The 20238-nt window shown below is 40.5% G+C and overlaps 1 protein-coding gene across 4 annotated transcripts in view; it reads right to left on the bottom strand.

Moving 5' to 3' along the window:
• The window catches only part of LOC117815666 (myosin-10), a 63221-nt gene that overhangs the window by 4700 nt on the left and 38283 nt on the right, over positions 1-20238 (bottom strand). For all 4 annotated transcript variants that reach the window (XM_034687513.1, XM_034687516.1, XM_034687517.1 and 1 more), the window contains 26 exons: positions 19684-19802; positions 18853-19005; positions 18487-18660; positions 18000-18173; positions 16074-16188; positions 12973-13166; positions 12672-12793; positions 12498-12567; positions 11837-11997; positions 11638-11746; positions 11004-11135; positions 10689-10895; positions 9784-9921; positions 9435-9558; positions 8596-8767; positions 5637-5849; positions 5221-5365; positions 4925-5131; positions 4688-4792; positions 4273-4425; positions 3344-3592; positions 3042-3254; positions 2698-2910; positions 2370-2531; positions 344-472; positions 150-238 (listed from right to left, as the gene is read on the bottom strand). In XM_034687513.1, the coding sequence (XP_034543404.1) occupies positions 150-238; positions 344-472; positions 2370-2531; positions 2698-2910; positions 3042-3254; positions 3344-3592; positions 4273-4425; positions 4688-4792; positions 4925-5131; positions 5221-5365; positions 5637-5849; positions 8596-8767; positions 9435-9558; positions 9784-9921; positions 10689-10895; positions 11004-11135; positions 11638-11746; positions 11837-11997; positions 12498-12567; positions 12672-12793; positions 12973-13166; positions 16074-16188; positions 18000-18173; positions 18487-18660; positions 18853-19005; positions 19684-19802 (4042 nt within the window). The remainder of the gene's footprint in view (positions 1-149; positions 239-343; positions 473-2369; positions 2532-2697; positions 2911-3041; positions 3255-3343; positions 3593-4272; positions 4426-4687; positions 4793-4924; positions 5132-5220; positions 5366-5636; positions 5850-8595; positions 8768-9434; positions 9559-9783; positions 9922-10688; positions 10896-11003; positions 11136-11637; positions 11747-11836; positions 11998-12497; positions 12568-12671; positions 12794-12972; positions 13167-16073; positions 16189-17999; positions 18174-18486; positions 18661-18852; positions 19006-19683; positions 19803-20238) is intronic.

Raw genomic sequence — 20238 nt, 5'->3', positions numbered from 1 at the left:
CACACACAAACACGGAGACACACCTAATTCAGTCCTCCCTTTCTTACTCCATGTGATTTTAATATACTGACACTGAATTTAATGGAGTTCTGTATTTAACAGAAACATCAACCAGATGAAGTGGTTAAAAAAAGGTGACTGTAGCTCACTTTCCAGAAGCACTGTTGGAGAGCTCATCAGCCAGCTCGTCCCTCTCCTGCTCAGCATGTCGACGGGCCCTCTCTGATGCTGCATGGTCCTACACACGCAAGCACACACACAGACACACACATATAAGGATCACAAGTCTCTCACTTTGCTTGTCAATCAAAAGCTTTCATTTCAGACCAAATACATTCTGGACCTCCTGTAGTTGTAGAATCTCAGCTTCCAGGCTCTTGAGTTTCTTCTCATTCTCCTTTGACTGAGAGAAGATTTCATCCCTGGAGGCTCTGGCCTCCTCCAGCTCCCTCTGATAGTCCTTCATCTGAGCCTGCCAAACAGAGACATCATGGGTCAAGTCAAAAGCTGACACAGCAGAAAGTGACTGCTCAGTCCAGGGGTTGTCAAAGAGTGAGGGTGGATTCAGTGAAATCAGAAAGTTATTTCAGTCTGACACGTTCTGCATCATGGGCGGTAGATGCGGTCAACACGTGACTCATGGAGACTTTCAAAATGCTGTTGGAGTCAGAACTGAAGGAAATCTGAGCACAAGACATGATGCAGACATTGTAGTTAAACCAAACTTGAAATTTTATTTTGAATGATGCTGAAATATCCACTCAGATCACAGAAAAATACCACTCCTTGTAGCTACAGAACTGGGAATGGCTCCATTTGAAATTTTCCTCAGTATCGGTACGTCCATGGGTGAAATGTAAACAAGAACTGCTAACAGCTAATTCTGCATTTGTGTATGTTTCCAATGTGCTAAAATGTGAGCAAATATAGGTAGAAGACGTGGTCTTTGACATCATGTCAACATTATATGTCCTGTTTACGTCACCCAGATCATGATATGTGAGCACAAGTAAGACAGAGAATAATAACCAGTTAGTCTGAGCTTTTACCGACTACATGATCATTATTTCACAGACTGTCTCATGTAGGCCTTGGCTTAATTCAGATTCAGATTCAGATTGAGAACTTTACTAATCCCAGAGGGCAACTTGGTTTGCAGTGTACCAGCTTGTCGATAAACAACACAAACACTAACAAACAGACAAACAACACTCAACAGTCAGCATTTCAGTGACAACAACAGTCCAAGATGGGGCTTATCATAAAAAGTAAAATAATAAATTAAAATACACTAAAATAACTTTTTAAAAAAACACAGTAGCGAGGAATAAACAATATGAACCACCTTATAAATACACAACTTCACAATTTCACATGGACAATCTGTTAAAAACTGCTATCATCAGCATTTAGAAGTCTGATGGCAGAAGGAATAAAATAATTTGAGTATCTGTTTATTTTTCTCAGAGGAGCGAGATAGTGCCGCTCTGAGGGCATTAAAAAGAACTCTTTGGCTAGGATGTGTCCAGGTTGGTCTATTATCCCTCTGGCTTTATTGGTGATGCGGTTCCTCCAAAGGGAGCCCATCTTGTTGCTATACACCAATCATTTTGGAGCAGACTCTAACAATACAGTTCAGACTGTTCTTGTCTTTCAAAGAGAGACCATGAAACCAGCAGATAAAAGAAAATGTTAAAAGACTTTCAATAAAAGAGTGATAAAAACTGGATTGCATGTTCTCTGAGACTCAGAAAGAATTTAGACACACCAATGGACAAAGGATGACAAAGCCACACCGTAGTCAGAGTCTGGTCCTTGAAGTAGAGAAAACTGCTCTGAGCAGTGTCATCTGAGATTTAAGCAGTTATTGGCCCTCTTGAGAAGCTCTGCAGCTGTCTGTGTACGTAATTAACAGCAGGGGAGAAAGGACACGGCCTTGAGGGGAACCTGTATTTGTCTTGATAGACTGTGACATGCAACCATTCACAAAAACTTGCTGAACATTCTGTTAAAAAGTTTAAAAGCAACAATAAAATCTGATCAGGCAAGTTAAAATAAGAAATTAGTTTTTCAATTAAATGTGAGGCTGCATCTTATTAAAAGCTGAAGAAAAATCTGCAAACAAAAGTCTTACATGGGATTTATTTTTTTTGTAAATTGTGCCGAGGATGAAAAGCTTTGCATCATCAACTCCTTTCCCAGCTTGGTATGCAAACTGTAGTGGGTCAAGTTTCCCATCGATCTGGGAGACCACTTCTTCTTTTGCTATTTTTTCAAAGTTTTTCATCACAAGGGATGTAAGTGCAACTGGTCTGAATTCATAAAGCAAATATGTCAGAAACAAGTGGAATTGTTATTGGAGTGTGTACCTGTAGTTTTCGGAGCTGTTTGATGGCTTCGTCTCTGCCTTTGTTTGCAGCTTCAATCTGCCCCTCCACTTCGTTCAGGTCCATCTCCAGCTTCTTTTTGGCAGCGACAGCCATCGTTCTCTGCTTCCTCTCATCTTCCAGCTCTGCCTCCATCTCCCGTACCTGCAGATGTAAAACAACAGGACATGAGGTATGTTGCATTAAAACTATAAATTCCATGTGTGTTTTCGGCATGACTGTCAAAGTGTAATTCCTTGAGTTGATGAGTCATGTTTCAAAGAAAGAATCAAACTTTTGCAGTCAGTCATCTTCTCTGTGTCCTGTGTACCTGTTTGACCAGCGCCCTCTTCTTCTCCTCTCCCTGTTCATCTCTGGCCTGCAGGTCTCGGTCAAACTGGGCCTTCATGGCCTGCATGTTGACCTCCAACCGCAGCTTGGCATCCTCTGTAGCCTGCAGCTCATCCTCCAGTTCCTCCAGCTGAGTCCTCATCTCCTCCACCTGCTGCTCCAGCGTTCGCTTAGACTTCTCCAGTTCATGGACCTGTCAAAGCATCAATGAGGAGGAGACCAAAGCATCAGCAAAACCACTTAAATGTATCTACTATGTGAAATGTGTTGATAGAAGGGAATCCTCATGAAGATGATTTTTTTAACAGCTCCAAGGTCACTCACATTCTTCCCCACATCATCCTTGGAGCTCATCAGGTCCTCCATTTCAGCGCGGAGCTGCTTGTTGAACCTCTCCAGCTCTTCCTTGGCCTCCAGTGCCTCCTCCAGAGCTCTGGCCATAGACAGAGCCTTGGTGTCTTTCTCTCTGGCCTCGGCCTCTGCTTTGTCCCGCTCCTCTGCATACCGAGCTGAGATGGTCTTTTCTTCAGCCAGCAGCTGATATAGACAAAGAAACAGTTTGAATTACACTTCCAAAATCTGACCACAAGCTTTCACCTCTGAAACTTTACGACAGCAGTGTTTACCTGATCAAACTTTTTCTGTTTCTTCTCCAGATTGGAGACGATCTGTCTCTGGTGGTCCAGGTCCACCATCAGGTCGTCCAGCTCCTGCTGCAGCCGATTCTTGGTCTTCTCCATCTTGTCCATGGCCATGGTCTTCTCCTCCAGACGCTGGGTGGTTAGCTCCATGTCCTTCTGGAGTTTTCTCTTCACCTCCTCCAGGCCCTCCATGGCTCCCACATCCTCCTCCAGCTTCTTCTTTGTCTCAAACAGCTGCAGAAAGAACTTATTTTTTAAAACCAGTACAAACTTACAGATAGTTATCATCTTGATTTTTGTAATTGTTTAGATGGAGAAAATATAAAATAATGTAAAAAGTTTGCCTTCTGGGGTGTCAGTGAGAAGATGACAGTGAGAATATATTAGACAGCAGTTGTGTCAGCTAGGCAATCTAACACTGAAACTTAAATGGTTCAATTCAATATTTCTAGATCAACTTGGAAGATATGTGTTAGTGTTTGTTCCTTATAGTCAGTCTTAACATTCTCATCTTTATAGTTTCTAAAAGCACTGTAAAAATACAACAGCACAATGATCTCTTTTTCTGTCATTTATACTTAATTTAAACCTCCTGACTTCATCCAAATGTACCTGAGTGTTACAGTTTTTTGACCACAGATGTTCTGATAAACATGTGCAGTGTGTCTAGTTTCACTTTTACTGCCTGTGCTGTTTGGTAAACAGCCAACAACATGCTCTCCTCTCTCACACTCTGAGGTCACAATTTCTCTTCATGGGGTCTTTAATTTGCTGCAATACATCTGTCCTCATGCTGCTCTGCACCAAAATGACAGGTGTTTGCATCAGGTAAACAGTGGGAAACTTTCCCCTCAATCTTCTTTTGGCAAACATCGGCGTATAAGATACACATCTGTGAACATGAAAGCATGTACCTGAGCTTGCACCGACTGCAGCTGCTTCTCCAGGTTGCGTCGGGCCTCCTCGTCCTCCTCCTGCTGCTCCAACAGCGTGCTCTTGTCCACCTCCAGCTGGCGGATTTGGCCGCTGAGGTTGAGCTTCTGACGCGTCTCCTCCTGGCGCAGCTCCTGTGCACGAAACAACAAACAGAAATGATTTGTAAATAAAACACACTATGGGCACTCCAGCCTGAAAACCTAATCCTATTGATCTAAATGGCTGAGATTCAGAAAAGGAGTTTTTGCATCGTTCTTCATCAGATGTTTTGTCTCTGGTGTCAGTTATAGTCACAAAGATTAGATGCCTTTGTACCTTATGCAGAGTTAAAATCATGTTTTTTTTCTGGCTCTAGACATGTTTTGCCAGGGATGCTGACGCTTTCTTTCATACCTCTAAATCTTGCAGTCTGCTGTTCAGTTTGTCAACTTCCTTGACAAGTTTGACACCCTTCTTCTCCGACTCCTCCAGCAAAGCAGACACATTGTCCAGCTCCGACTGAGGAAGGACAAATGTAGTCATGAGAAAGGCAAAAATAAAAGAGTCCAGATACGTTTTGTTTCTAGAGCCGGGGCAACGGCTTTTCCTTGAATAGCAGCACCAGAGTCTTTGAATCTGTGACATATTCACCTGGAGTTTGTGAGAGCGATCACCCAGCTCTCCCTTGGCCCGCTCTACCTCGGTGGCCCTGGCCATGAGCTCCTGCAGCTGGCCCTCAAGTTTCTTCCTCTTGTGTTCTGACTCCATCCTCGTTTGCTGCAGACTCTTCACCTCACAGGCCATCTCTTTGTTGTCAGTCTCCAAACTCTGCTTGTTCTTTTCCAGGTTAGCCTTGAACTTCACGAACCAAATGTGTAAAATATGATCAGTTTTCTATTTGTGTTTACAGAAGTCTGTATGCAAACGGATGTGTTTTTCCCACTCACCCTCTTAGCCTGCTCCAGCTGCTCCGACAGTTCCTCCAGTGCTGTGGCATGCCTCTGTCTCATGTCCTGTATCTGAGCCTCGTGGTTTTTGGTCTCCTCGTCTATGGCCTTCTTCAGCTCTGCCACCTCCTGCTCTCGCTTGGACCTTGAGTTTGGAGAAGAGGGATTGAATTAGGGTAGAGAAAAAACTTGAACAATCAAAACAAGTCTGGCAGAAGGGATTTATTGCTTCAGTCAACACAGAAACACTGACAAAAAGAAAAAAGGCTTCACTTGTGGCAGATAAACGAAACACTGCTTTGTCTTCACACAACTTTGCCATAGAGTTGTATTCCCTGACATCAGCAAACAGGCTCTGATGAGCAACATCAGTGAGTCTCTTCTTCATCACTCATAATTTTGTTTGAAACAAGCACCTGAGCTCCTGTTGGGCGGCGGTGGTATCCAACGTGTCTTCCAGCTCCGTCTTCAAAGCCTCCAGCTCCTCACTCAGGTCCCTTTTAAGTTTTTCAGCTTTACTTCGACAGATCTTTTCTGACTCCAGGTCCTCCTGAAGCTCTGCCAGCTGCGCCTGCAGCTCCCGAACCTGCTTCAAGGCGTTGTTCTTCTGGGCCGTCTCCTCGTCGCTCCTGATGGAGACACAAAAGTCAACAGGTCAGTTTTTGTAAGATCAGACTCTTATTGATCAACATTGTCTTCCTAAGCTAAAAGCTAAAAATAACTTTTTGTTTGAAGGTCTGAATTTTAAAAGAAATCTTCTTCAACATACTGATACCTTATAAAGTATATGTAAAATGTATATAAAATGTATCTCATGAATGTAATATAAGATTGTCACCATTGGGCAGAAACCTTGCATCTCCAAAACCACTACTTTCCAGGAAGTAAATAAACCAACAATGTTTTTGCATAACTGAACACTGCATAATAATACTTTCATCTGTTATATTTTACAAAGCCAACACACAGCCATAAAGGACGACATACAGCATTGATGAATTGAAAAAAATCTAAATGATTAAATATGGAAACATGAGGTTCCTGCCCAACAGCAACAATATATAAAAGATGCAATATAGAAGACATAACTGTGTTTCTGTTTCAGTTCTTGAACGTTCACCTCAGCTTAAAATAAACTTACGCAGCACTTGTACTTTCATTTTAAGTTTATTGGTGTTAACGTTACATTTTCTTTTCTTTCCATCACTTCCTTTTTAATTGCCACCCCAGCAACAGTACTTCCAGTCCTTATGCTCCAGCTGCCTCTTCAACTTCAAATCATATTTCAATTATTTCAAATGTATCAATTACTTATTTAACCAATGAGCAAATTAATTGCATTGTAGTTTGCTTTTTCCAGTTTGAATATCTTTAATTATATCCTGGTAAGTGGATGATGTCATTTTTCAGACTGAAATGAGACCACGGGTGCACACAGGGTGGCAGTGTGGTCACCTGTTCACAGCTGAGGCTCCTCAAATAATGAGTGTCCATGTGTTTCTACAGCATGAACACTATATTGATTGCTGCAGGAAGTAAAGCAAAGTCAAATTTCTGTTGGCTGTAACATCCCTCTCTGAAAGCCACCGTGTTGAATGATTCAGTTCTATAATGAACACAATGCAGCAGCTTCGATTAAAAGCACTAATGACTCCTGTTTAAAGTAATTCCCTTTTTCTAAACAGAGATAATACAACTGCGCTCAGAATAGCAGCTGGTTTCAAAACAAGCCTCATCAAGTTTAATGAAAGCCTATTTATCTGGGGGCCGTGACTAAACTGATGATTTCTAAGTGTGAAATTAAGTCAGACAGACTTTACTTGTAGTGTGGACAGTCTGCCTGGTGTAACGATGAAACTGCTGTAGTTGTGTTATAAGACTCAGAGCTGATCTTCAGGAAAAGACCTCCACAGCTGTTCACCTCATTTGCATGCAGTGAAAATAATTAAATCAGGCACTGAACGTGTTGCTGATGATATCTTTTCCCACTGTGACCCATATTAATGAGAAAAATATTCTGCTGCAGGGAAAAAGTGGACAGACATCCCCTCTTTTACATGTTTATTTTTGTAACTCTAGACTTTAAAGAGAAAGGACCTCTGCCAATAGAAATGACAACTGTGAAGTGACAGCCTCTGTGGAGAATACTACTGCAGCCACTACACTGAGAGCATCAATCAACAGCAATTTGCCTGTAATCAGACACGGCTGCCTTCGAGATGAAAGGTTCCAGCCAGTGTTGCTGAAGGGGAACGCTGCAGCTGTGAGCAACAAGCAGAGAAGAGACAAGCTAGAGGAAAGTCAGGGAGAGATGGAGGAAAAGTGTGTGTTTGTGTTCCTGTGTGTGATGCAACACTGACTGCAGAGTATCAGAGTGGACTCAACGTTGGTCTGTGGGTTGTTACATCTATTTTAGGTCTTCCTTTTGACTTGGCTGTACCACAGTGGAGTGCAGTTGTCATGGAGATGGTATTTACAGCAGTAGGAAGAGCTGATGTTTGTGAAGTTGTTCAACAGAGAGATGAGTAACACACCTGACTGACGTTTCAGCACAACAGTTAGAAACATAAACTTCAGCACTGTGGAGCTTTCAGTTTGTACTTACATAAAACAATTGGACAGTGGAGTTTATCCATCACTCTTTTTTTTGTCCTTTTACTTTATTATTATTTTTTTTTATTCATTAGCAATCTTTTTTTTTTGCAAAATAGAAAATTCCTCAAAGTTCACCAGGACTTTAAAACTTTCTGGCGCACTGGTGGCCTAGTGGTCTAAGCTCCCCACATACAGGGGCTATAGTCCTCGTTGCAGAGGTCGCCGGTTCGACTCCAGCCGTGACCATATGCTGCATGACTTCCCCCGCTCTCTACTCCCCACATTTCCTGCCTCTCTTCAGATGTCCTATCAAATAAAGACGAAAAGGCCCAAAAGTATAACTTCAGCTGCTGAAGGTAGTCACGGAGTAAACATCTGTTCAGAGAGAGGGACTTTGAATGTCAACACTACCCCTCCCAACCAGCTTTCCTCCAAGCTCCCCCCACACAGATCGGCTTGCGCAATCATGATAGTGCCGGACTCATAACCAGTCGGGGGATGTAGTAGGGGCCACCCCTTAACCAACCAGAATGAAGGATTGGAGATTAGCTATGATTGGTCTGTCATAACGGGAACAAGGGGAATAATAACATTGCTTGATACAAAGGCATTGGAAAACACAGCGATTTCACAATAGTCTCAAATTACTCCACTTACCAATGAGTACAGATGGGTATTATGACCTTTTCTCCAAACCCAGCAGAAAAAAAGTAATGCTTTTTACACCATTCCTACCAACAGCAGCTTTACATTTTTTTTTCTTTTAATTTAATAACCGACCTGGAGAGAGAAGTCTGCAGCTCCTCTTCCTTTTTGGTCAGCTGGATCTTCAGCTCCTCGATTTGAGCCTGCAGCTCTGCAATCTGGTCCTGGAGGTCAGTCGTCTCAGCGTCTAGTTTGCGCTTGGCTTTCTCAAGCTCCTGACGTGTTTTCTCCTCCTTCTTCAGGCGCTCTACAGGGCAGCACAGTCGCATGGATCACACACAAAATGCAAGATGAAACTTATCACCAGCTTAAGGAACAAATACACCAACAACAGTTTTGGCCAAAGTGGATAAAGAGGTAGAGGGACTAACTCACATGTTACAGTGGGGTCTTTGAAACACAAGAGGTCACGAAAGTACAACACCAAAAACAGGTAATTGCTACACGTCTGATAGAATAATGGGGACCAGATAAGCTGCTTTTCAGCTCATTAACCCTTCAACTTTCTGGGTGTTTTTTCTTTCTTTAATTTTAAACATTCATACAGAAAAACACAGCCTTTATCATAACAGACAGACAATTACTTTAGGGTACAGCAGAAAATTCAGCTTAGTTGCACTAAATGGAGGAATCAAAAAGGTCCAACAAGTCACCTGTTAGCAAAGAACCTTGCAATCCATTTAAGAGTTAACTCATGTGTAAGTGGCACAATCAGAGCTCATAATCAGTCAGAGTGCATGGCCTTTATCTGACCTGTGTGCTATTTGACTCTAATATAAAACCTTAATACTTCCTCCTGCTGGGATTGCAGCTAATTTATGCCAGGACTCAAGTCTGATCAACAATCTCATGTGATGTGATTGTATTCCTCCCTGTTTTTGGCAGCCTACTTTATGTCTGCATGAGTCCCTTACCTTCCAGGTCGACCATCATCATCTCTTGCTTGTTCTTGACTTTGCCGAGGTTCTTTGCTTTCTCCTCCTCCTCTGTCAACAGAGAGGTCATCTCGCCAATCCTGTCTTCCAGCAGCTTTCTCTCCTGTCAGGTGAACAAAAGTGAAGTTAGGTGTGGAGGTGAGGAGGTACAAATATTGAACTAGCAAGTAGAAAGTGGCTGTATGTCATAAAGATCCAAGATGAGCTCAAGTAACTATCTCATCTAATGCCTAATCCTTCATTTCATTCTTCACAATCCCAATTTAAAGATTGATCCTACTTTCTATTTCTGGAATGTAGCCATCCTGCATAAAGCACACTCTCTCACCTTGAGGAACTTGGAGTTTTGGTCCTCCAGCAGGAGAATGTCCTCCTCCATTTTCTTGATCTTTGCCTCAGCCGTCACTTTGTCCAGCTGCAGCTTCTGTCTTGCAGCTTCCTCTTCATCAAGCTGCTCCTCCAAGTCCTGAATAAAGAAAACAAACAAATAAAAGACGTGGAACCAGTCAAGAGATATAATGGTGAAATCTTGTTTAATGTTTTGAGTTTTGCAAAAGTCTTTAAATCCTGTGAAAACTAAAAGTATTTATATTTATTTTGTAACATCTATAAATGAAGAACTTTAACAAAGTCAGGGTGTTTTGAGAATACTTGACACAAAATAAATCAATAGGAAAAAACTAAGTAGTTGTATTTCAGAAAAGTCCAAAACAAAGCAATTAACATACCTGAAAACAACAACTAATATACAGCTGAGAACAGATGTTAAAAAGTAAAAAAAACACAGTAAGAATTATAATTTTTTTGGTATTTATTTTGGTTTATGTGAATTGTACTTCTTAAATTATATGATTTGTTATGATTATGACTTTTCCTTTTCTTGATAATCAGTGATATGTGAGTTACAATTGTAAAATAAAAAATAACTGCCCATTTGTGCCATTAAGCATATTCAAATTGAAATTGACTGACAGAAACAGTGTACTGTTCTTCATTAGACTGCTTTAAATGTCGTAGCCAAATCCTGAGTGAAGCAAATATTTGTGACATCAGTTTCCAAATGTAACGTAACAGTCTAGAGGAAAAACATAGTCAGAAACATCTAATAAAAAATGAAGAAAAAACTGATTTCAGGTCCTTTACATTTTGGAAATTCACAAGAATGTATAATGTTGTGTATGAAGATCACAAATGAAGTACATGAAAAAAGTTTAAACAGGTGAAGGTACAAACCTGTATGTGTGACTGCATCTTCTTCTTTTCATTCTGCATGCTCTGGTTCCGCTCCTCCTCTTCCTCCACTCTAGACTCCAGGTCATGAAGGATCTCCTCCAGCTCCTGTTTCCTGGAAAGCAGGCGGACTCTCATCTCTTCAGCTTCTGCAAACAGCTCTGTCTCTGCGTGGAGCTGCTCTGCAAGAATATTCTTCTCCTCAACAAGCTGGAGAGAGAGAGAACAGAATGATGAGATTAATCCAGACCTGTACGAATAAGGTCACAGGACAGAAGTGCTCAGTACTCTAAGTTTACACATGTGAGAAAAGTTTACCTGTTGGTGTTTCCTCTCCATCTCTACCAGCTCGTTCTCCACCTTCAACTGCCTCTCCTTCACCTTCGTTAGCTCCTCGTCTTTGGCCTGCATCTCCTCCTCCTGCCGGGTGACCTGCAGCAGAGGCTTCACCTGAAAGACATAGAGAAAACAGTCATGCTCTGCAGGTTTCCCAAACTAAAAGGACATTTTTTTGACAGAACTTACCAGGAGGATTTGAAATAAAATAAATAAATAAATAAATAAATAATACATTAAATATAACATTAATCAAATGTAAGACTGTTTCATTCCTTCATGTGTTTTTTTGGGGGGTATGGGAATGTATTCAATGTTGACTCTTCAAGGCCTGTAGACATCCTACAGGCACTGAATCTAGTCAAACAAAGAGAGATGTAGGATGAGCTAATCTAAAAAAAACAATACTACCAGAAGTAAATTAAAACAGTCTCATCCTAGAGTCCATTTACTTGCTCTCATTGCTAATATTTACATCGTTATTTGACTGCAGACAATTTTAAGCTGCACTAAATTCTGAAAGAGAAACTTCCAATGTGCAGAGATGTAGAGCTCTGGATCAACGGCATAGCACACCCACTACTGTGTACGAGGAGGTATCTGTTAGGGTTCTCACCTTGGTAAAGAGCCTCCACCACTGCCAGTGTCGCAGCTTCAGGTAGGCAGCACAGTTCCTCTGGAGGACCTTCAGGGCGCTTAGCTGCTGCTGCTTCTTAGCAAAGGCCCTACACAGGAAGAAAAGATTGAATGAGGATTTAAGATGTGTGCATTTTTAAGAAATGGTTGAAATAAAAAGACAGAGCTCTGATACTCACTTCCGCGCCAAGTATCCACGGCACACAGACTGGAAGTAGATGATGATGTCAGTGATCTTAAGGTCTCTCTCCTCTTCCAAGTGAGCCAAGACTCCAGTTCTGAAGAAGATCTTACTCTGGCCGATACGGAACAGGTTGGGGTCCAGCTCAAGGGCTTGGATCTAAAAAAGGCAAAGGATGAGTTTCAGTAAGTAGTAGAGTAAGAAGTAGTATATTCACTGATTGTTTATTTTCCAATTTCATTCGATAAGGTGTTTTTTACAAACTTTCCCTTAACTCAGAACTAAATCTACAATTCTACCAGAAGAATTAGAAACTAAATTGAGCTCCTGTAGGATACTTCTTCCTGTAAAAACAGTCGATGCATCAGAGGGTATACTCCTCATCGATCAAAACAGACAGAGTGGCTGATTCACCTGGGGTACTGCTTCAATCATTAAAACAAAGAAGCATTCTCAAACACATATATACATGTTTTTAACTCAAGGAAATATAAAATCTGTGTTGTTGTTTACTTACTTATGATAAACCATTATTCATATTTATTAGCCAATCATCAAGTTCCCTACATGCTGTTGATGTGTAAGCAGGTATCTACAGAAGAAGGGAATTGTAAAAAGGCTCAAGTTCTGCAGAAGACTTTATGAGAAAATAACACTACCATTCTTTCACAGGCCTGTTTCCCATCCATGAATCCCTTTGGGATAGCATTGGGTGTCAGGATCTCATATCTGTGGATTAAAAAGAAAATATTATAAAGAGAAAAAAACAACTTATCTGTTGTCTCATTTAAAATGACAAAGCTCAGAATTTTGTTGTTGTTATTATTGGTCACCTCTGTCTGAACTCCTGGAAGATGATGCGGTTGGGGAAGCCCTGTCTGCAGATGCGAATCCCCTCAAGGACTCCATTACATCTTAGCTGGTCCAGAACCAGGTGAGGCTCAAGTTTACCAGCCTGAAGAAAAAGACAAGGCAAGTAAGAAAATAAATGAGTATTTTTTTTACTCCAGGGTTGTATGATTTGTGATCTTTATAAAAACAAAACAAACAAAAACAGTCAGAACACAGTGATTCCTCAAGAGACTGTTAAGAATAAAGTAAAGTGGTAGGTCTTAGTTTAAATTCTGTATTTACCCTTTTTTCGTGGTTGGGGATGATACAGCGGACAAAGTTAGGGTTTGTGTTCCTCAACGTGGCCATGAGCTTGGTGAGAGACTCCTTGTAGAGCTGGCCCACTGTGCGAAACATGCCCTTTTTCGTTTTGAATGTGGCCCCGAATGCTGTCTCATTCATCCCTGCCACCTGGTCCAGGCCCACGATGCGATCAACTGGAGGCAGAGTTTGGGGGAAAGCGATCAGAGGGAGTAGAACTCATGGCGGGGGGGTGGGAGAAGCACTGTAGTAACAGAACTAGCAACGTGACATAACGTAGCAACATGATAAAGTGCAGATGGATGAAAGACATTACACACAACTATCAAACAACAGCAGGCTAACAAATTAGCATTGGAACTATCAAAGCTTCTCTACAAAGTCAGCTGATCTTGGTATACAGGGCTCTTTGTTTTGCGTTGCCTTTTGAAGAAGTACAACCTTTAATAACACATTTGCAGTAAGCATTAAAAAAGTTTTACTTTCACCATCTTAGCAGATCAAAGCCGATGAGAGGCTATATTTGGTGGTAGACATGACTGCATCTCATTAAAAACAATGTGGCAACATGTAGGCTAACATTGGATGCAAATATTACAGTTTTCACCACTGATCAATCATCAGCCAGTCATTCCATCAGATGATCAGTCAGTGAATCATAATAAGTTATTCTAAGCATCAAGCAGCTGTATAATGTGTAAGAATACAATTGTACATTGATTGATAATTATTAAGCTGGCAATCAATTAAGTATTTAAATTAATTTTCAGGCCAAATTTAATCCATATTTGGTGGTTCAAATCTCTAAATGTGAGACCGTGATGCTTTCTTTTTCCTTGTTTTGTAGTAAGTTGGATATCCTTGGGTTTGGTTTCAAAAAAATGGTAGGACACATGAACTCTTAATTTAAATTAGTTAAAAAGAGTGCTATATAAAATAAGGTTAGTATTGTTAATGTTGTCATAACTCTGAGCAGCAACAAAATTGCCAGTATCAGTCCTGTGTCCTGTATAAAGGATGTCTAAAGAATGATCAAGGTGTTTTAAATGTTCCTCGTGTCCCTCACAAGTGCCGGCCACAGAGCTTTCTGTTTTTATGCACCAAAGCTGTGGGACTCTCTGCCTCTGGACATTAAAACGACGAGCTCTCTGAGTGTTTTTAAAAGTAAACTAAAGTAAACTAAAGGCTTACCTTTTTAATCTGGCTTTTAACTTGGAGTAACTTCATTTTAGCCCTGAACTGCAGTATTACCATTGTGACCATTGTTTTAGCATAATTTTGATCTATTTTATTTTTATTCTATAATTGTTATTCTAATTATCTTAATTGATTGTATTTCTCTGTTTTTATTTGATTTGATTGTATTGATTTCATTTTCTTTTTATTGATTTCGTTTTCTTTTTATTGATTTCATTTTCTTTTTATTGATTTCATTTTCTTTTTATTGATTTCATTTTCTTTTTATTGATTTCATTTTCTTTTTATTTTTAAGTATTTCATAACACATTCCTCTATCTTGTTTTAGTCTTGTATCATTTTATCTGCTGCTGTTGTTTTCTGTCTCTGTTCTTTTGTGAAGCACTTTGGGCTGCATGCTTGAATGTTTGAAAGGTGCTATATAAATAAAAATGAGTTGAGTTGCGTTGAGTTGCGTTGCGTTGCGTTGCGCTGCGTTGCGTTGCGTTGCGTTGCGTTGCGTTGCGTTGCGTTGCGTTGCGTGAATACCTTTGAGATCATTTAAACCTGGACTGTGAAAAAGAAGAGACATTTCGGGAGGCAGTTTTTAAAGCAGTTACTCAAACAAAATAAAATCAGACTCACTTGTCTTCATTAGTAATTATCAAATTCAGCAGTTCAGAAACCTAAGAGTCACTAAGTTTGTATGCAGTTATTGTCAGTGTCATGAACTTGTTGCTTTCTTTTTGTATTAATGTGATGTATTGAATACCACCACAGTTATCTAACATAAAGTGCATCTTAATTAATAGCTAGTAACATAGGGATATTTTTTCCCACACAGCTCATGAGTTATGTCTAAACTCATTAAATATATAAAATGATACTTATTAATGTCCACTCTGCTAAATAAAATTAAGCATTTTCTGAGCCACAAACTTTCTAAGCTTCGACACTCAAATTGCAGAGATGTACGGCCACTGTTCATAACCCTCTACACGTTTGACATCCAAGCATTGAGCTAAAGAAAATACTGACATCTGGTTTTACTTTCCTGCTACTGTGAACGTATCCGAAGAGGATGAAGGTGGAAAATTAATGTCATTAAGTTTTCTTCAGTCAAGCTTCAAATCCTTAATTAGCTTGTGAATACATCACATCACAGCGGAGGTACAAAAACAGACACAAGCTATGAAGACTCCAAACAGCTGCGCTAGATCAAAATATTTGCTTCAGGACTGTTCGACCACACAAAGATCACAAGACCCACGTCAGGCTACACAAATACTGAAGCAAATCAAAGCAAACTTCTTTAGTTTGAGGGAGCAGATGACTATATTCTACTTGTTTAGGATTCAGGCACTACTGCTTTTGGCTGAGACAAGGGAGCCATGCAGCCTGGGAAGCAAATGGGAGCCACAGTGGCTATGACAAACACAGCATTGGCTGAAGCATGACACAAACAGCCAGATCTGGGCAAAAATACACCAGAGAATTTATCAAGTGATGGTAATTATTTATGCTTGAGAAAATTTACAGCATTTATTATTTATGCCCAGGTCTGCTACAGCATGACCCAGTCATTCACCTGCTGGCTCATCCAGACTAGTGACATTGTCATAGAATGAGGCCCTTTGAATGGTCTGAATCTCTACAACACAGAGAGAGAGACAGGGAGGGGGAGGGGGTGTTACAGTCATTTATCTCTGTGTACACCTGGCTCAACAAGGCAGACAACTGTTGTTACTTTTGTTCTTAGTAGGCTTCATTTTAGTCAAACCCTTGTGCATGGTAACTACAAAAGCTGACAGGTACTAACTAAAGAATATTAGTACATAAATTATTTGCTTCTTGTATCTCACACTGCTTTACGTGTTAAGACAAAATAAATAAGTGGCTGAGCTTACCATCTTTCCAAAGTTCAGCCACCAATTTGTCCGTAGACTGATGCAGTAGTGTGGCAACGTTGTCATTCAGGGGGTCCATGTTCTTCATGAGCCATTCATCTGCCTTATAGTCCACCTGTAATAATTGAGATCAAATTTTAACATATTGGCAAAGAAAATTATCATATCTTTTCACAAACAACACCAACAACCATATCTGTTAAAGGTCTCTTTTATTAATTTCTTTTTTTTAGGGTTAAGCAGATTTTTATGTCTGGCAGTAATATAAAAAAAAAGTGAAATCTTAGCCCAAATGAGTCACTATTATTAATAAAAGTAAGTTATAATTGTAAGAATTTTTTTTTGTTAAATTGGAATATCTGACACATCATGTTAAAGTACTTGAACTGTTCATTTATTGTTCAGGAGAAACTTAACTGTGCCATTCAGACTGCACACACAAGATGACATTTTCCTGTGCAGATCTGCTGCTGACAACATTTGGCTTTCAGGGTTCAGCTGATTTTAGTCCACAGAAAACTTAAGACTTTAAATCTCTGAGTGACTGCACTGTAAAACTACACAGTCCAGTTAACGGTTAGCAGATATGTTACTCAGCAGGTCTCTTTACAAGACAAATGTCAAATTCTATTGCATAACACCACTAACTGTGTCCAAATGCACTTTCATACAATGGCACATGAATCACATCAGGGCTAAATATTTCCCTGAAATATTGGAGCAAGAGGACGAAATATAATCATTGAAATGGAGCACTGACAGGCTGCTTTCTTAGTTTAACATTTGCAGGTGAAAATATCAGAGGTCAACAGTTTAAGAAAATATGAATGTAGGAAAAGAAAAGTTAAAAAAGTGCCCCACATAGAATAAAAGACAAATAAGAAGAAGCAGAGATCATTTTTGTCAGAGTACAGCCTGATTTATACTTCTGCGTCGAATCAACAGGGTAGCCTACGCCGGTTGAGTCATCGCGGACGAAAGCCAAGTGATTGGTCCGCTCGGTGGCATTGTATTTTTCGCATTTAAAGCAGTTCTATGATCCCCGCTTGTTGGCTGCACATCCACCGTGTATTTCATCTCCTCCTCTCTATTCTTTCATGTAATCATGTCTGTATGAAAAACAGCAACAGGTATCAGCTGTAGATCAACATAACATGCTCTGAATTGCTGTGAAAAAGTAAACAGAGATCGTAGTGGGGCACGAAACAGGCAACCGCCTTTCAGAGAGACCACACTGCCCTCAAGCGTTTCGGGGGAGTATTGCTGCGCGTCACGGACACATTGACGCGCAAGTATGTGGTGCTTACGTCCATGTCAACCACTGTTGTGGCGGGGCGACGCAGAAGTACACACTGATACTTGGAAATGAGAAGCATGTTCCCAAGTTTTAGCATGTATGTTCTGAGATCCTCCTTTCCCCCCACAAAATCGCCTATCACCACTTTATTTGAAAGTGGATTTTTTTGTTTTTTTTTAACAGGTGTTATGATTCACTTCTTAAGGTCAGGAATCCAGAATCCTAGAAGAATCCAGATGAATTCCATCCCTGTATTCTATTAAGAGCCAACCAACCAGGGACTAACTAAGTGTGTGGGTGTGTTTTGTCATGCACAGAGGTTTATAGGACACTAAAATAGAGTCTCTGTGCATACAGTAGCACTTTCACTGACAGTGAGTTTAGCACTTTCCTTTTTGTCTGTGTTGCTCCTCAGAAGACAGCATGACCTTTGCCCAAAAATAAGCTCCATATAAAGAATGCCTTATCCTGCAATAAACTGTAATTTTCAAGTGAAGACCCCATTTATTTTCTCTTCCAAAGAAACGGCCAGGGGCTAACTTCCAACTACACACTCAAAGTGTGTTTTCAGAAAAGCAGAGGCGAGGATCTGCTGAGTGTGATTTTCAAAGAGATTAAGTGAGACGTACCTTGCCAGCGTAGTGGATGATGCAGAAGTCGGCCTTATCTTTAAGCTGGCGGGGCTTCTGAAATTTTGTGTGTGTACCCTGCTCCTGGATCAGCTTATCTACAAAGGTCTTGTCCGTGGCCTTGGGGAACCAGCATTCTTCATCCAGCAGAGCCAGGACTCCTGGAGGGTTAGCCTGAAGAAAAACAGAACCAAAATCTTGAGGCAGATCAAACACTAAACATGACGTGACCTTGACTAGCAAGGAAAAGTGCTTCTGCATTGCGGTCAGCATCTTAGACCTATTTCGCAGCATGATTTCCCACAATTCCTCCCATTGAAGGATAAAAGAAGACTAAATCAACTCATATACAACATTTCTTTATAATTTGATATGATTAAAGTTACCAGTGAATAATAATAAATAGCTTAGTAGTTCAAGAGTAAGTATCAGAGGAAAGGTCTATATGTTTTATTTTCTAAGGTTTTCAGTAATCCCTCTCACTGACCGGTCTCTCAATGAGGTCAATGCAGGGCTGTAGGTCGAGGCCAAAGTCGATGAAGCTCCACTCGATACCCTCTCTCTGGTACTCTTCCTGCTCCAGGATGAACATGGTGTGGTTGAAGAGCTGCTGTAGTTTCTCGTTGGTGTAGTTGATACACATTTGTTCAAAAGAGTTCAGCTGCAGTAGAAAAGAAATACACGAAAGAATGATATGCTTCGTCTAAAAGTGTAGAAGTGACAAGAACTACTGCAAAGTAGTTATTAAATCTGCAACCAAATATAATCCTTTATCGGCTTGGGGAGGCACTTTTTCTCCAAAAAAAAGTAAAATAAATGCAGAATTATAATAATGAAAGAATTTAATACTAACCTGAAAAATCTCAAAACCTGCAATGTCCAGGATGCCAATGAAGGAGGCACCCTGACGCTTGGTTCTGTCCAGAGCTTTGTTAATACGATGGACCAGCCAACGAAACAGACGCTCGTACGTCGCTTTAGCAAGGGCTTCAACAGCGAAGTCAGCCTGGACAGAAGAAGACAGGAAGAGCAGGAGATGAAAGACAATGTGCTTTTCTGTAAATTAGCTAGTAGGGATGGGCATTTCAAACTAAAATACAATTCGTTAATCACTGGTATTTATTTTGCGATTATTCGTAATCGAGCTCTCTGACAGCAGATTTGAAACGTCAAGTTGAGACAACAGCGAAAACACAACATTTGTTGTGCTGCAGGTGTAGACAGTAAAAGTAAACAATCCACAATATACACCTGTCCCGTTAATGGTCAGTTTGTGTGGCAGTCACGTTTAACAGCATGGGGACGAGGTGCTGCTAGTAGCGGAAACTGGCAACGTTTGTCTTTGTGTCAGTGTTTCTGTGACGCAGCAGTGTGGCGAGTATGTTTACATTTTACTGCCATGCTAAGTCTCAGTTTCTGAATCTCACAGCACTACACACATATTTCCAGCGACTGTCGCTAATGTTTTTCTTCTTTTTTTGCTATTTAATGCATTTTACTCCTCATGTTAGCCACTTAATGCGATTAGCAAAAAGCTTTAAGATGCTCTCACCTGTGAAACCAATATCCTATTACAGCAGCATCATTTTACAGTAGACCATTACTATGACTACATGATTTTTATTAACAATCAAAGAGGATACACATAAAAATAGATCATTGGAAAAACCAACAGCTGACTGACCTGCTCTTTAGTCTGAGCTTTCTGAACATAGTCACGCCCCACTTTGATCCTCGGGGACAGGATGGCTCTGGTAAACTCCATTACATTTATACCCAGTAGATGACACAGCTTCTGAGCGGCTGGAAAAGAGAAGGACAAAGCCCATATGCTTATCACAACTTAAAAATTAAGGTGAGCAACAGAAAGCCTTCTAATACAACATTGTTTGTAGAACAATAACAAAACAGAGAGGGAGATTATTTTTAAGATTGATTTGATATTTAGATGATTCAATCAATATAACCGTAAACCACTCTTCACAGAGAATGACCTGAAGTATCTGTTTCTAAGATGTTTTCTTGTGTCATGAAGCTGGGGAAAATGTCATATTTCACATGGCAGGAGCTGGTGGAAAAGAAAGGGAAAGAGGAAAGAGAAGAAACAGAATCCAGTCTAGATCAGCCAAGTCTCACTTCTAAAAAAACATCTGCTGCAGTCCTGCGTTCTGCTGATCACATTTGCGAATATCTGGCCGAGCTGCGTCACTGGCATTAAGCTCATTCTCTCTCCCTGTCT

The sequence above is a fragment of the Notolabrus celidotus genome, chromosome 7 (genome assembly GCF_009762535.1).
Source record: "Notolabrus celidotus isolate fNotCel1 chromosome 7, fNotCel1.pri, whole genome shotgun sequence".
Classification (NCBI taxonomy): domain Eukaryota; kingdom Metazoa; phylum Chordata; class Actinopteri; order Labriformes; family Labridae; genus Notolabrus; species Notolabrus celidotus.
Note: the sequence above shows the minus strand (reverse complement) of the source record. Positions and strands in the feature narration are given on the sequence as shown.